General features: G+C 40.6%; 1 protein-coding gene across 2 annotated transcripts in view; it reads right to left on the minus strand.

Annotated features, from left to right (window-relative positions):
* The window catches only part of Ser (protein serrate), a 51,001-nt gene extending 33,956 nt beyond the window's left edge, over positions 1-17,045 (minus strand). For both annotated transcript variants that reach the window (XM_070299884.1, XM_070299883.1), the window contains exon 1: positions 15,404-17,045. In XM_070299884.1, the coding sequence (XP_070155985.1) occupies positions 15,404-15,451 (48 nt within the window). In that variant the 5' untranslated portion in view covers positions 15,452-17,045. The remainder of the gene's footprint in view (positions 1-15,403) is intronic.
* Between the last annotated feature and the right edge of the window lie 1,266 nt (positions 17,046-18,311).

An 18,311-nucleotide genomic window follows, 5' to 3' on the forward strand; every position in this document is an offset into this window, starting at 1 on the left:
CTCAAGTTTCGGAGAATAAGTTTCTGAACATTTAGAGATGGAATGAGATTCGCAGAGTATTTTATATCTATCGTAGATGCGTTATCGTTGCCGTCAGAGCATGTATGCGTCTTTGTAACCTGTCACAACGCTACCCGCTCCGTATATGTATATACGTGCTCGAGAGACGAACAGAGGGACGGCCTTCGATGTGTGCCGAGTTGCACGCGTGTCTGTATGCGTGCGTGTGCATACGCGCTCGCGTGGCTATCGGTCGGTCGGTTCGCCGTTGAAGAAGAGCCTTTCCTTTCCGCATAGCCAAGGTGCAGCGAGCCATACTTCGGTGCGCCTACTTTTATATATACACTCCTGCGAAATTCGCGCTAGCAAGAAGTACGAATAATTCGTCCGAAAAAAAGCAAAAAAAGCAAAAAAAAAAAAAAACAAACGAAGAAACACCCGCGGAATGTATACTGAGAAACGACGATTCTACCGTATCCTCTCCAGCGCGTCTTCCTCTTTCCTTTGTTCTGGCCCTCTTTCGAGAGAGCTCATTTGCCGAGTCGCGAAAATCAGATCTGACAGAACTTTCGAAAAGCCATTCGGCGCGATTTTCCTTTTATTGGACGAATAATGAAGGTGAAATCTGTCTCGAATTTTTTTACTATTTTTCAATCGTATTGCCGAATAATAATGAACCATTATAATTAAATAATAAAAAGATGACACACTTTATTTAAAAAAATTAATTTTCTTTTATTCAATTATTTCATTTATTAAAGTATCTTAACATCATTAGTAGTACTTAGAATAAATCACAAACGTACGACAACAGAGTTCGATATATGCCGATATACAGGGTGTCCTATTTTAAAGGACCCACTCAAATATCTAAGAAACTTTGCGTTAAATCGAAAAATGTTTCAAACAAAAGTTGTGTGGCTTCAAGGGGGCCATAAGATGGTGACAATAATTTGACCTTGGAAAATCATTTGAAGGTCATGTGAAGGTCAACTTTAAAATCCTAAATGGAAACCCCCATTTTTTATTTAGTACTCTTGTAGCTTATCTCGAGAGCTTTCCAAAACACTATAATAAAGTATTTTTTCATTAAGTACTTTTTGAGTTATTTTATATTTTAATCTGATATATTTTGATATAAAAAATAAAATATCTCGTAAAATATTCAGTTTTCAATAATCTTACCGTAATACTTTTATGTACAGAATAATGAGACAAATCAATTAGTGCTAAAAAAAAATAATTATTTTAAAAAATACATTGTACATAATTTTCTTAAAAACAATTATTTTTTTATACTAATTGATTTGTCTCGTTATTCTGTACATAAAAGTATTACGGTAAGATTATCGAAAACTGAATATTTTACGAAATATTTTATTTTTTATATCAAAATATGTTAGATGAAAATATAAAATAACTCAAAAAGTACTTAATGAAAAAATACTTTATTATAGTGTTTTGGAAAGATCTCGACATAAGCTATAAGAATATGCAATAAAAAATAGGGGGCTTCATTTAAGAAGTTAAAGATATCCTTGACTTGACCTTAACGATGCCATCCAAACTCAAACCAATGACACCATCTTATGGCCCCCTTGAAGCCACACAACTTTTGTTTGAAACATTTTTCGATTTAACGCAGTGTTTCTGAGATATTTGAGTGGTCCTTTAAAATGGGACATCCTATATATCTGAAACTGGGAACCATCGTATTTAACTCGAGACTGATACAAGGATTCAAAAAGTGAATAAGTGCACCAGAATGGGTTATCTACAAATCGATTATTATCGCCGATTTCATTAGCGGGCTAAACATAGGCGGGGAATAACCGTGTGCATGTTATATACGTAATTATGTAAATATGTAATTATACTCGGCTATGATTATGTAAACCTATGGAAGAGAGGTGTTCTTTTAATATCTTAATTGCGAACCTGCTACCGTCTGGCATCACAGCGGGACACGTCGATGAAAGTACCCGTATCTTATCATTATATGTTAATGTTAATTGGAAAGAGGCGATGCGCCTACAAAGTTCTTCATAATAAATTAAGTTAAATAATTTTTACATTGCTTTAAACAACTCGTGCAATAAACGCAATTTTGAATACTTGGCATATTTATATAGAGAAAGAAAAGAAAGGACGCGACAAGGATGCAATAATTTTTTTTAAACTGATTACGTAATCTCTCGTATTTTGCATAATAATAAATATAATGGAAATTATATATTTTTATCATCTTTTTATTTCTTCAATCATTATAAATTGTGAAAGCCACGAGGCGCGATCAATTCGCGCGACTCTACTTCCAATTGTAGAAGGAAAGAAAGAATGGGCGAGAGTTGGCAAGAGGGAGAGATAGAAAAGGGAGCAGCAGCAACAGCAGCAGCATCGCATCGGCGACTGATGCGATTTCGGTTTCGAAAATCGTCCGAGGCCTTTCATTTTATCTCTGAGCTCCCAAGTCATAGGTAGTAATTACCGGTGGCTGCTACCTGCCCGAGTGAAATAGACCTACCGAACACCATTTAATTTTATACCGTAGAATCTGCACGGACGAATCTCATCTCCGAGTGTGTGTGCGCGCGCGCGCGCGCGCGTGTGTGTGTAAGTACGTGTGCATTGGTCGCTCGTATTGCACGTCTCGTATCTGCACTCCGTTCCGTTGTGTCTCGTATGCTCACGTTTTACGAGTTTGTGTTGTGCTGCCCCGGTTATACTACGGGCTTAGGCTCTGCCATATATCTCTCTTCCTCCCTTTCGCGAGAGATATAGGCAGACCTATACTTAATATTATTTGCTACCCGCTCGCCAAGCCCCATCGGCAAGGCTGCCAGACTGCCTCTAACGCGGCTACAAATTACCGAAATAATTAAAAAAGTCTTACTTCGCGTGGGAAGTCCCGCGGACCCCCGCCGTTTTGGCCTCTTTATTATCACATAGACGAGAAACGATCAAACTCCGAATAGAAATTTATCTGATTAATATTGCTCTAGCGTAGATATAATAAGAAATACAAGGATTTGGAAATAAGGTTGGAAGGACCAATGTATTTAAGGGAAGGAAATATGGATATAGGAAATTTAGGCGACAGCGTAAGGGCTTTATTAAGGTTAAAGTGCGGAAACATGGAGGATAGAAATAAATATTGGTTAGGGGAGGAAGCGTATGCCTGTGTATTTTGCGGTATAGGCGAAGATTGTATAAGTCATTATTTTAAAGATTGTGATGTAACTAAAAGTTGGTTTATAGAAATAGGTTAGGATGAGAATGAAGTAGAGGAAAAATTGTGGAACGATGTGTTAGATGATGCGAAAGGAAGGTTATTAAGGAAAATTTGGAAGGAGAAGCAGAAGGTTATAAGAAAAAATAGGAATATAAGGTAGTTATAAGGGTATGTATTAGAGAATGAGAAAGGTATGTAAGTTATAGGTATTGTGTAAACCAAGTCCACTTCTTGGCGTTAAGCTGAAGTTAAATAAAGATTATTATAATATTGCTCTAGCGTATTAATCACTAGATTTTTCTTGAAGACATTCTTTGAATAATATTTTTGTTGTCGTGTTTTCTTATGTTATTTGATTTAAAAAAATTTCTTTTGTCATGCATCATTTATTTGTATATCTCGTTGGTGACGAAATCTCGTTTAAATGTGTCACATGATCAAATAATAAAATTCGCCGCCTAATTTGTAAAGCAGCAGTTGTTAAAGGCGTCGAAATTAATAATTGTGGAAAACATCTCTCAAGTGAGTAACTTTCTTTCGTGACTGACAACGAGACAATAATCTGATTTACAATTAATCGTAAAGAACATGCTTAAGATGCTTCCTATCATTCGGATAATAAAATTCAAAAATATAATATCGCAGAGATGACCCAGCGATAATTAATGACAGATAGTTCTCATCTCCGTTTAACGGAAAAATTAAGTTTTCTAAATACATTTTTTTTTCTTTCCTGAATGAGATCTCAGACGAATGCGTATAGGTGTTGTATCGTATTTGTTATGGGAAGACTCATGGGAACTTATCGTCGCTGCATAAAAACGGCAGGCCGCTATCGATGAACTTTTTGTTAGCCCTAGTCAAGAAACGATGAAACCCGATCGACCGGGCTGGACCGGAGAGATGGGCTGCAGCATCGTCGGTCTGAACGTCTTCTACCTACCTGCTTGTCTGCCTGCAAGAATCACGGGCCCGAAACGACAGGAAGAGGAACAGGTGTGAGTCGGTGTTTCATGATCATGCTTTTACGCAAGGTGTCTATCTGTGATGCAGACGCGTATCGGTTTCGTTCTATTAACTAATAACTGCGTACAGAATTCGATAAAATGTCAATAACGATCCGTTCATTCTATCTAAGCAATCATCCTATGTACGAGGCATTTCTCTCCTCTTTTTCGATTCTCGCCTCCTTTATAATTAATTCCAAATCAGTAATAGCAACTCACTTTAATATTTTCAAAAACTTCTTGAAATTTATTCATACTTATAAACTATCTAAGATGAATTTTGAGCCGGTAATTATGAGAAAATTATTATAAAATTTTTGAGAGTTGTAACTTCTAAATCTTGGATCTGTGTCTAAAATGAATTAAGAAAAAGAAATTAATAAAGTATGTGAGTATGAGACAAGATTTAACCCACAGTTGCTGGTGCAAATATTATTCGCAAATTTGCGAGACCGTAACTTTGTACAATATTATAAATCGCAATTTTATTTTGCGGTCTTATCTCTCGCGATAAGGATTTGTAAGTGTAAAACAATCAGTTTCAAACTACCTGGAGCGCCAGTACAAAAGATCATCGCGCAGCGAAAAGAAAGCGATCGCCGCAGTCTCTAATCAGCGGACTATAGATTACACGGGGGTGATTATTCCCAATTACACGTTGCGTAAGTACGCGCGACAGTGGCCGCAGTGGAGCGATTATAAATCGACTAAATCGAGTGGGTTTAAAACGCGATAATAAATTAAGAAGAAAAACATGGCCCGCAGTTGACGGGGAAAGGGGACTGAGCGTTAAGGAGCGCACTTAATCATAATCGACGTTGGCGCGTTGCTCGAGTTCAGTGAACACGAAAATGAGCAGCGAGCCGATCGTACCGAGGGGGTCCCTTCCCGTTTGAATTTCAGATAGTCTCATTATTGAAATTCCCAAACAAAACAAACTACCGGCGATAAATCCCGCTATGTCGTTCTTCTAAACGGTCGGCCGTTTGCAACGCATATTTCAGTCGCGTGTGCTATTTATGTGTGTGAAATGCAAGATGCACGTACTATGCATTTAAGATGAGGTAAAGGAGAACTGGATGGTAAGTGGTGTATAATTCCAACAAGTGATTCGACTTGTGATGGAGAATAGCGATTATAATTTTGATAGACAGTGAGCGTTTTATCAGTTTTGCATGTAAAGAAGATAATATATATATCGTGTCTTTTTTCGCAGAAGGTAAAAGATACTATAACTATAAATGCATATCTGAAAGATCGATGCGAGTCTTTTCCGAGAAACGCGAAATAAAGTAACTGTTAATAGATCGTCCCGAAGTTTCACCAGTTACACCTGCCAACACGTTCACAAGATCGTCATTCTTTTATCCACGGTCGTCGTCGGTGAAGGACAAGAAAACAAGAGCCGGAGGCGGCCAATGAAGCACAGAAGCATCTGCGAAGAAAAAAAAGAAAACCGCATCTTTCTTCTCGAGGCGAGTGGTATTCGCGCCGTTCCCGCATTGACTTGCGAACTTCCCTTTCGCGCTCGTTCTTTCTTTCTGCTTTTCGATCGAATAACGGAGAAGATGGACAAAAAAATCCGATTGACATCAGTCCAAAGAAATCATGCCAGTTTTCAAAAAGAGAGAGAACCTATTGCTCGATAATCGTGAAATCTTTCAAACTGCCATCATTTGAAATATGACCCCCTTTCTATTGTCTGAGATTTTTTTCCATATTCATGTAATAAAAAATAAATTAATTAGCGGAATAACTGAAAGAATTAATATCCATGTCACGCGCTTTTCAACGGGTCCATTGTAGCCATGCGTATCAAGGTGTCTCATTACATTTAACGCGTTCCGAAACTCCTAAGAGCAACATCCGCGACGAGTTTGTTTCCACGAACTCGTAAAAGCTCTCCATGTACCATAGGTTCGTTCGACAGTGAACTCGTTTCTCTTCCCTGCCCTTCCTTGCGTTCCTTACTACAGGCAAACCACACGGAAAACAGGACTCGCAGGCACGCACCTGTGCGCCGTTGAGGTCCATAGGGGTACACCAGACTGGGGCCCCAGCACAACGCCACACGGGGCAACGCCACCGAGCCATATTATCTGTCTATCTGCCGAGCATTCGCCGTGGTTGCTCGCCTCCGGGCTGATTTTTATAGAGGATTCGCGTGACCACCGGCTAAACGTTTCGCTTAAAAACCCGACCCCGGCACCGCTTCGGCTGCTGTGCGCGCCCGCTTTCCGTCTTCATCTTTCTTCCCCGTTCCTTTCCTCTCGTTCGTTCTCGCCGCGCAACGAGCTTTTTCCTTGGCCAATGTGCTTCTCTCACCCGCGCGGAAGATGCTTCTTCTGCCCTCAAGGATTCTCCGTTTACGCCTCCTCGATTATCATCACGTTCCGCGTTATTTCCGTCCCGCTCTCTCTTTTTCTCTATCTTTTCTTCAATCATCATCGGATTCGAGATTAATATTTTGTTTGTGACTTTTTTCTGCATTTTTCTCTTTCCTTCTTACCGATCTTTTCTCGTTCCTCATCGTCGCAGATACGTAGCGTAAGTCGCCAATCGCGCGGGGCCCATCCTACTAGTTAACCGTCGTTTTCACTTTCAACAGTGAAACATTCCTGCTCGTCTTCCTCCTGACGCCGATAATTGGCCACGCCGATAGACACGGAACGAAACGATTGCAAGAGAAAAAAGCAAGAGAGAGAGATAGAGAGAGAGAGAGAAGAGGATGGATCGAGGTGAGAGATGCGCGAGAAGCTCCAGATCGGTTCCCAGGACGAAAGCGGAAGAAGGCGCAGGCTTAATGGGTCGTCTTCGTCGTTGTCGTCGAACAAGAAGCGCAAGCGGGATAGTATATATGTATGTATATCTTGCTCCCGACTTTATCTCGTGCCTGTCACGCGGAAGAAGCCGAGCCATCGGTCTACGCCGTGGCGGATGCGTACCGCAAATTTTAATTAAGTCGCGCAGATAGATCGAATTTAACGAGTTTGCGTTAATTAACGGCACCGCGAAATCTCGTCGGTGCAATAAACGGCTACGCCGCGAAGGGCCTCGTGATCGCGCGAGCGTGTAATTACGGTGTCTCGGTGGACCGCTCCTCTTTCAGGCTCCTCTTGAAACGCGGGACCCGACAAGGCGCGCCGGAACTAAGGCCGCCGCGATCGGAGCTATCGTGTTCGAAATAATTCGTGTTCCGCGAGATTCCGCGAGTCAATCGGCTGGTTAATCAATCACGACCGATTAATTATACCTCGCTCACGTCGAATAAAAAATTTTTGTCGATCGTAAGACTATGACTTGTCGGCGAAGGATTGCGAGAAAATTGCGACAGCGTACTTCGACGAGATAAGATACGCGCTAAAGTTTCATGGTGAGAGAATATCAGTGGAAAGTTTCTCGTGTGAATTGACAAAGGAAAAGTTGAAGATTTCCAAGATATCTTTGAGCATTGTTAATAGATTCATCAATCATTTTCAATTGTTCCCCTGTATGATAATCATTGCCAATTGATTATTTGTTAATAATGTAGAAATATTAATTAATCCGATATAGTATTCTCGTATCCCTTTGGGTAATAGATCGCAAAGATAAATGCGTAAAATATAGGTGTTCAAAATCGTTACAATTACTTCTCAAATTATTAATCAAGATTATTATAATATTTGAATAAATGTTAATGTGAAAGTATATAATAACAAAATTACAGAATATATATTCGCGTGCAATAATAACGTAATGGTCAAGTCGACCGGAGCACGAGTGACTGAATCAGTCAATAAATAATGACGTAAAATATTCTGGAGAGAAAGAGCGTGGATTGCTGGTCGTTTGAGAACAGGAAAGATCGCATAGATGTGGTTAACGGTCTGAATCGCGCTAAGAGTAAACCGCATTTCTCATATTAAACGGGAGCCGATGATACGTCCATGGCAAGTACAGCGGATAATTAAGCCACGGCGATGGGAGTCGCGATGAATTATCAATCGCGGCGGCGGCCGATAAAAGTCGCCGAGGCGAATCACAGGTGTATCTCGCCGCACATATGCAGACGAGTGCGAATCAATCCTGGTATCCGATGGATCCATAACGGGGATTTACGATAATTGTCGGATGCCTCGTGCAATTTCAAGCTTAATAGAAAGATTCGTCGTCTTTCTTTCTCTTCGTTGTTCAACGCGCCGCCGCGAAATTCTCGTCGTGGAAAATCGCAATGGCAGACTCACAGTCGACCCGCTAGCTGGATATTCACGTTAGTCAGGCCGCATCAACACTTTCCGATTCGTAAGACCGCGGCTTCCCGTGAAATCGTCTTTAATCAGACGGTTCGAAGTCAAACGCGTTCGATTAATCGCGATTATGCACCGCGACTCGCGTCAAATAAAAACATCACAACGATCGTCTAGTGGCGATTTACGAGGAATTTTATAAGTAAAAAAAATCATAGCGATATGCAACAAATATTTTACTGCAAAGATGGTATTTTTTCTATCATCTTCCTCAATTAATCAGAATTGATTAATGTCTACAAATAGTATATATCTACCAGGTATATAAATATGAAACCGGAATTTGTCCATAAATGGCCCTAGCTGTCAATGTAGTTACCGTCAAACCGCGTCATTGGCGCCATTTTCTTGTTTTGACATCTGATAAAGATTTTCAATTCACAACAATACAAGTTTCATACAACAGCATAGTTTTTAATAGCGTTGAACGTGTCGAATTTTGTACCTGGAAACTACGATTTGCGGACAGCATTGATTTTCTGTTACCATTTGAAGAAAACTGCTGCAGAATCGCATCGAATGCTTGTCGAAGCTTACGGTGAGCGTGCTCTTGGTAAATCACAGTGCTTTGAGTGGTTTAAAAAATTCAAAAGTGGCGATTTTGACGTGAGAAACGAAGAACGTGGAAGACCAACGAAAAAGTTTGAAGACAGCGAATTGCAAACATTGTTGGATGAGGATGACGCTCAAACGCAACAACAACTCGATTTGAATCAAGCTTTGCGTGAAAAACGACCAGAATATCAAAAAAGGCGACACAAAGTGATTTTGCTTCATGATAATGCACCATCGCACACGGCAAAACCGGTCAAGGAAACGATTGAGGCGTTTAGTTGGGAAATACTTTCGCATGCGGCTTACTCGCCAGACTTGGCTCCATCCGATTACTACTTATTTGCATCGATGGGACACGCACTTGCTGAGCAGCACTTCACTTCTTACGAAAATGTACGAAAATGGCTCGATGACTGGTTTGCCTCAAAGGAGCAACAGCTTTTTTGGCGTGGCATCCACAAATTGTCAGAGAGATGGGAAAAATGTATAGCTAGCAATGGGCAATACTTGGAATAAAATATTTTTTATCATTTTCATACAATAAACGTGTATTTTCTATACAAAAATTCCGGTTTCATATTTATATACCTGGCAAGTAGTATATTTCGAGAAATATATATTAATATACAATATATTAGAAAAAGAGAACTAATTTCTCATACACTAGATGTTATAGTAACGATCTAAGTAGGGATACAGAGTCGTTTCATCGTTTGAAAGATCACGCGTCTACTTCCGGGTTGATCTCAATCGCGGACCCAATCATCGATCCCCATGGTCGGGAGAAGCGTCAGCTGCGCTCGTGGAAGGATCTGGAGAATCGCGCAAGAAATCGCGCGGCAGTAATCGCTTTGTAGATTAAACCTTGCAACCTTGCGAGATATAAAATCCTCTCGCATTCTCGATCTCTCAGATTTTTTCTTCGCGCGCGATGGCTAGTTCCTTCGCGTTACGAGATACACGCCGAGAAAGTGTTTTTAAGATTAAAATCGAGTAAAGGATATCGTCATCGAGGACATACGTGGATACGAATTTACGCTGATGTTCTTTTAAATTAAAATCACGGAAGAGTATTGTCATGGCGAGAAGACACACGGGTACGAATTTAACGCAAGCGAATTCGGACCGCTTTCGGGGAATTTTTTTTCGACGTCAGACATCGCGCGTTATAACGGTAATTCCGCGCGGACTGTAATTGAAAGAGAGCAACACACGGCGGTGGCGCTTAATTGCACTAGGTCGAAATCATCGAGGGAACGACGGGATGGCGCGGGAACCCTCTCTTCTCTACCGCGGGGCTCGTTCTTCGAAAGTTGTTTATAAGAGAGAGGGCCAGAAGAGGAGGTGACCCCCGGTAACTCCGGGTCGGAGCGAGACTCCTAATCTCCCATTATTCGTCGGCTTGGACCGAAATTGTCGATCGTTACGGAAGCGTGGATTTGCTTGCCCGCCTCCCCTCTCGCCGGCAAATACACGCATCGTATTTTAACCCGGCAATTTACGTTTGATATTTATAATTTAATCATTTTCGCGATGATTGTGCTCTCGAGTTCTTTCCCCGAGATATTACGGCGGAACAACGGGATAACTTTGAGGGAAATAAGTTGTAATTATTTTTATTTTAACACGTGCTGTCTCCCCCCAAAAAAGTATAAACTTTTGGCAAAAGTATATAAACTGCATATTATAATTTATGCAAAAAGGAATACCCGCATAGAGTTTGACATTAACATATTACATAATTGCAACATTAACGTACATTCCCGATGCGATGTAACGGTGACGTGTGACAAGCACAATCCGTAGACAGAATACAAATTGCATATTTCGTGTAAGCTGAAATTGAACATTAAATACAAAATTAAATTTAAAAGATTCATAAAATTACTAGAATGCTAAAAAGAACAGTTGTCACAGAATATTTATTCGACTATGTCATAGAAAAATATGAAAATTCGCTGCAATAACGAAGATTGCGTGATATGTCGTTTCTGGACAAAGCTAGCCGAGAAAGTAATAGGAGAGAGGGACGCAGTAAGAAAATTATAAAGCAAGTGACAGGGCAACATCCGCAAACAAGTCGTATTTATGGCGTAAGTATGTATCTCCTCTGGCTGAGAACAAGGAGAAGGATGTAGCGCCGCGCTCCCATATCCTTGTGCAATTCGCGGAGAATCGTGTTATAAGGCATAAGCAGTCCTCCGGCGACACGTTACATATAATGGTACAAAAAAACGAAATGATTACGAGGACAATATGAAATGTCACCGTAAGATGTTGATCAAAAATGTATCTCGATCATGGATTGCATTTTTTGCTATTGTATAAAACTTAATCGCATTTCTGATTAATCTTTGTATGTAAAATGTATCATAATATGATTTCTCTCTCTCTCTCTTTCTCAATTATATTAATTTTCCGAAGAATTAAAAGCTGTTCTTCTCCGGTGACAGTCGGATGGACAATTTATTTACAGTTGTTTGATGTTAAATTTTCAAGTATATTAATCTATACTTAAATTTTGACATGTAAATCAAATGCCACCTTTACAAAGCGCTATATTTCTATACAAAGAACAAGACTAATTTCGTTTAGAGAGTAAACATCGTAGAAGAAAGTAACAAGAGAGCTTTTTATCGCGTCAATATCTAAGGGCACAGATAATTTAATACATTACTTGCTCGAAATCGAATGAATCATTGCTTCTCTTGCATCTATTTATCTAATCACTCCACTTTACAGCAATTTACCACTAATTTGTTTTAATGTATGTAATTAATATATAATCGCTTTTTACGTATCAACATTGAGGCCAGTGCGCAATTTTGGCCAATAATCGTTTTAATTATTTAACCTGGATACCCGTATATAATTTATATTCAAATGATATATATAGCTAATATATCGGCGAGTAATATCAGCGATAATTAAATCGCGTATTTCTCGTTCTCTCAAGTCAAATATTGTATATTATGAAAAAAATTGTTCTTCGCCGGTACATATAAAAAATAAAGAATATAAAAACTTGGAGAAAAATTTAAGAAATTACAGATTATTAAATATTTTAGATTTAATAGATTTATGAAATGTTTTATTACTTATTTATATATGAAGATTAATAGATTAATAATTTTTTTAGCAAAACTATGATTTAAAGTATTTCTTTAAAATAAAATAGACATATTTTTCAAATACGTTAATCATCATTAACGTCTACAATATTATCTATCGCTCGCATATTGTGTTGATTTTAAATAGAGATAGAAAAATAGATGTGATAATAATATTAATAAGATTCACTCGTTTTATGTCTCTGCGTAAAAACAGCTTTGTATCACTGATCGTTCAACAAGACGGAAGACCGTGAGATGAAAAGACGTACGTGAGAACGGCTTCGCGTCGCAGATGCTGCATTACGCACGATAGCACCTTGTATACGATGATGCAACAAGCGGTATAAACTGTGAGCATTCGAAAGGAGCCAACGCTTGCACACCGAGATCGCAGTGATCTATAATGATCGAGGGCAAGTATGGAAATCTCACGTATACACACATTATATATTGTCTTGCAAATTAACTTCCGACACACACGATCGCGACGTATCAGCGGATTTTATTTAAATCATAGCGGTAACGAAATGATATTCGTAGAGATGGAGCATAGATGCTTCCTGTTACATTATTATGTTTTCAATAATGTTAACGACAAGATATAGAAAATTATACTAAATTACCAGAATCATTGACTGTGACATTTGTTTCAGCAGACGTTGTAATTATTCTGCACGTCTTGCGTATATTTGACGGATGTACACGATACGAAATATTAGGTGTACAACTTTGCTTCCGCCGTTTTTTTTCCCCGAAATTCGAGGCTTTATTGTAAAAAACTGGTTATATGTGAAATTGTGCCAATTCTTTTTGACTTTGACTCGAGTCTTCATATTAAGTAATGCCTCCAATTCTGCATCTTCGAAAACCTTCTCTCTTCCACCGCTATGCCGGTCTTCGACGTGAAAATCACCGTTCTTGAAGCGTCGAAACCACTCACGACACGTTCTTTCGCTAATAGCGGCTTCACCATAAGTATTCGAGAGCATTCGATGAGCCTCAGCCGCAGATTTCTTCATATTGAAGCAGAAAATTAAAACCTCCCGCAAATGACGAGAATTTGGCTCGTAAACTGACATTTTCAATGGAGAATAACTTTATGATGCGGACACAAATCGACTAATGTTTCTATGGGGTTATGTTGACGGATGCCCAAGTTTATCGCATGACGTCTACGATCTATTTATTTCGACCACTACTTATCGCTAAAGCCATCTATAGGAAAACGGCGGAAGCAAAATTGTACACCTAATATACATATAGCGAGACAAATACAACTTTATCCTAAGCAAATTATTAAATGTAATAAATAAAGCATCACGCATAAGTATATAATTGTAATGTTAGATTCACGGTAAAATTACTTTTTACTTTTTTCGGTACAACTCTTGCAAATGCAACTAAAGGGTGGCTTATATTGATTCAAGCTACACCTTTGTATTACCCATGAGCGAGAAACATCTAGTCGGTAAACGCGTAATAAGAGAAGCTTCAATCGCACACAAGTACATCGTAATGGCCGCGCCTGTCGCAACTGTTTATTTTTACGAATGGTACATGTGGCATGTGGCCCCGGGGTATACGTATGCACGCCGCGCTGAGTGCTTGCATCACCTGTTCGAATACCACTTGTACCACCGCATTGACTTTTTTCTCCCCCCGATCTCGCTCGTTGTCGAGGACGAAAGAAAACTGGACATTTTTCACTCGGCTTGTTATTTAAAAGTTGAAACTTTATCGCGAACGATCGATCGATCGATCGAGAGAGAGAGAGAGAAAGAGAGTATTGTACACAACGTTAACGCAACGTAATCTTGTCTTAACGACCGCGAAAACCGCCGTTCGCGAGCAGTAAAAAGTGCGCGTTCGCGCTGATTATCAATACAAATAGCACTAACGATCTTCTCGCACATGCCGTGCTTTCTACGGCTCTTAAATAGCGACTTTAAATGTCCGCGTTAAAAGATATTGCGATAAATGCGGAATTTACATTATTAATTTTTTACTCGGCTGCATATAACGATATTGAAGATGTTTCAGTTATTTTAATATACCATGTTAATATAAAGTCATTTATTTGGAAATAACATTTGATTTTTGAAATATACTCTATATCTCTCTCTTTATCTCTTTATATTCATTAATGATAAAACCGTGGACTTGTAAGTTTGTATAATTTTTTATAATATTATTTTATGTATTTTGTAGATTCGCGTCGAATACGCAACGAACGGATTTAATTAACGTCAAGATTTTAAATTTTATTCAGAGAATACTGTTTACATTTTCTTATTCTATTCTACAGATGATTTATATCGTTTTACTCAGGGTTGGGCGCGTTACTCTATAAAAGTAACGCGTTATCGTTATTTTTTGTAAAAAGTAACTCGTTACCGTTACTCGTTACTTGGAAAGTAACGATTCGTTACTTTTTCGTTAGGTTTTTGTTTTTTCTAATGCTAAAGCAATCTGTTAGATTATAAAATTATTTAATAATCAATATTAAATATAATAATCTATGTTACAATTAAAAATTCTAAATTAGTCTCTATATATAGCAAGCGTTTTTTATATTAAACTTATTTAATGATTCTAATTTTTTATGTTAATATCTTTACTTTTCAATACACTTATTTTTACAGGAATTTAAATTGTAATTTACAAATTTCAAATTTGTCGAAAATTTTTATCGAACATTGTTTTTAAATATTGATATTATTAAGAGTGTGATTCCAATATTCACTATCGGTATTGTAAAATCTATAATTTACGTTACTATAGATTTTCAGTACTGGCAGTGACTATCGGAATGCAGCCTATGATAGAAGACTACAAAATATTTTTCAAAAAATACATCTATTGAATAGATATAAGATAACAAAGAACTAAAAAGTAACGATAAAAGTAACGGCTAATTCGTTACCGTTAGTGTAAAAATGTAACGACGTTACCGTTACAAAGAGAAAAAAGTAACGATCGTTACCGAAAAAAAGGTAACGGTAACGGTAACGACGTTACAAGTAACGCGTTACTTCCCAACCCTGGTTTTACTTATCTATTCCAAGAGATTGATTCGTTCGTATTTGCAATTTAAAAGGTGCTGTTATCGCTTGATACTTTAATTAGACGAATCTTTTCAAAGAAAGTACGCAAAAGAGTACTCTAAAGAATGGGAGAGAAAGAAGCGACATACGTCGCGGTTCATACTTGTATGAGGTGGGCAAGGAACAGGACGTAGGCGGCGGCCGCCCTCATGTCTCTCCCTGGGGAATCCCCTCGACTACCGCATATCACCGATATCCCCGCGCTGCTCTTTGGCCGCTCCCTCAAGCACTCTCTCTCTCTCTCTCGAGATGCCCTCCGCTGTCCTCTTGCTGTCGTTAGCGCGTATCCCTCGTTCTCTTTCTCTCACCACTCTCACCGAATATTATCGATCGCTATTATCGGCACACTGCACACCGCAGATCCTTCCGGTCCGCGCACCAACACCGAATATCCCACTGGCCTGCGTCCTCCTGGCGTGGAGGGAGGATTATTTTTCTCTGTCGCTCTGAACACTGAACACTCGTCGACACTTTGTAACCGGAGAATTCACGCGCGCGCGCGCGCGGATCCTCGAGGGATAACCGAGAGCGAGTGGATCCTCGTCAGCAGAAGCGACGCGAAGGATACCTTTCGCCCGATCCTCTTTCTCTCGTTCGTCTTCTCTCGCGTATTTTTCTTCGATTCACTCGCGCGCCGTGTGTCGGTTCTGGCGCGAAACCAATCAATCGGCGAACTCTCCTCGTTCAACGAAACGCGTTCACGGATTATTCGGAGATGATCGGACTCGCCGACGGCTCCGAATTCGTCGGCGAGGAGAAAGCGACGGAGCGCGCGAAAGTTCGACGCGTGATACTCGGCACCTGCCTTTCTCGACTCGACGAGGCACGAGCCACGATGTCCACAGCACGTGTTTCACGTACGCCCGATCCGACGAGTTCATAGAAATCGATCCGAATAGCGTTAATAGCGTCGCGTATACTCTCTCTCTTCCTTCTCGATCACAGATCCAAACGCTGTTTCTTCGCCGATTGTCCCTTTAATCCTTAGACATGTCGTAATACGATGTTGAAGGACGATACGTGAAGCTCGAGCTATCGGATAATTTCACTTGTACGTGTGACAATCCTCGATGCGCGAGTAACGGGGAGACGCGAAGACAACTTCACGAAATCGAGCACTTCGAAGACCGAACTTTGTTTATCGCGAAAAAAATCCTCACGTGCACCGAGATTCACTCGCGCGCGAATAACAAGCCTGAATTCCTCTTCGTAGGAAGCGGTTTCTTCGGGGATCCGTGTAGGACGAGGACGAGTGACACTTGGTTCGCGCGAACACGCGTCGTGCCCCGCGCAAGACAGTCGACGTCTGCGTTTCGCCGCGCTTGTGCCGCCGCGACGAACAGGTGTATGTACGCACGTGTCTGGCGAACGGCGGGAACGTAATGTTGCGACGTGCGCGTATACGTGTAAATACGCACGTATGTCGCTTCGTAGCCGGCGCGTACAACAGTACGTATGTATATATGTGTGTCTGTGTGTATGCGTGTATATGTATGCGCGCGCACGCTGGACCACGGGACGCAGCAAACTTCGCCGGATACACGACTCGATCGCTCCGGGGATACTGAGTCCGAAGCCGCGGGCCGGCCTGCGGGCCTCCCCCCTCTCCCACCGATTCTGTGCTATCCCCCACCCGCAGTCATTCCACCTCCGGGAGCACGGAAGATCCCCTTATGTTCGTCCCGCGCTGAAGCTCGCATCCACGCCGAGAGTCCTCTCTTTCTTCAACTCCCGCATCGCGTCACACACGTTCACCAGCCAGCCTCCTTCCTTTTCCCCCTTCTTGTCTGCAGCTCCCTCGTCTCTCTCTCTCTCTCTCTCTCTCTCTCTCTCTCTCTCTCTCTCTCTCTCTCTCTCTCTCTCTCTCTCTCTCTTATTCTCTCGCATGGCGCACGTGCGTGTGCATGGGGCTCGCGCGGCTATGTGTGTGCGTGTCGCGAACATCTCGAGGGCTCTCTGCTCTCTCTTGCCTTTCTATGAGGATGAGGCATTACACGACGACGTACACTTGTGCCCCTCACGCCGGGATGCTGGGGCCCGGAGCTTTGAACACGAACGATTCGAGCGTATATACGATTTCTTACAATCGGTTTCATCACGAGCGGCGAGTCGGTTGTGTATTCTCACCTCTTCTCTCGCGATTCAGGCGAGAACGCGTGGTTTACAGAGCGTGCACCGACCGACCCTCGTGATATGAGTTTTGCGAGGGGGAAGCGGGGGGAGGGGGGGGGACGACGAGGAGGATACCGAGCCGCGGATTGCATTACCGCTGCGTCGGGGTGATACGGATTTCGTTGATGCTGGAAGAAACGGCCTCTCATTGCGGATCGATGAGCGCGATAAGCGTCACCGGAATCGATTTTGATTTGCATTCGAATGATTACAAGATATTTAATGTCGAGTGAGTTAGGTTTAAACAAATTAAGGATAGAGTGGGGTATAAGGTCTTGGAGATATGAGGAAAAGATAAGAGGTATGGAAGAAAGCAGATGGGTAAAAAGGTGTTGGATGGAAAAAGAAGTAAATAGAGGAGGTGATATATATAGTAGGGAGAGAGAAAAATATTATAATAGAAATGGGTGGGGTATCGAAGCATTAGAAATTTTAAGAGAGGAAGGAATTGATATTAGAGAGGAGTTGAGAAATAGGGACAGGGAAGTGCAGAGACAATTAGAGGATAATAAAATTAGGGAAGCTAGATATAATAAGAAATACAAGGATTTGGAAATAAGGTTGGAAGGGCCAATGTACTTAAGGGAAGGAAATGTGGATATAGGAAATTTTGGCGACAGCGTAAGGGCTTTATTAAGGTTAAGGTGCGGAAACATGGAGGATAGAAATAAATATTGGTTAGGGGAGGAAGCGTATGCCTGTGTATTTTGCGGTATAGGTGAAGATTGTATAAATCATTATTTTAAAGATTGTGATGTAACTAAAAGTTAGTTTATAGAAATAGGTAAGGATGAGAATGAAGTAGAGGAAAAATTGTGGAACGATGTGTTAGATGATGC

Source organism: Polyergus mexicanus, unplaced genomic scaffold (genome assembly GCF_030449975.1).
Source record: "Polyergus mexicanus isolate NDT 795.1 unplaced genomic scaffold, iyPolMexi1.0 SCAF_8, whole genome shotgun sequence".
NCBI classification, from domain to species: Eukaryota; Metazoa; Arthropoda; class Insecta; order Hymenoptera; family Formicidae; genus Polyergus; species Polyergus mexicanus.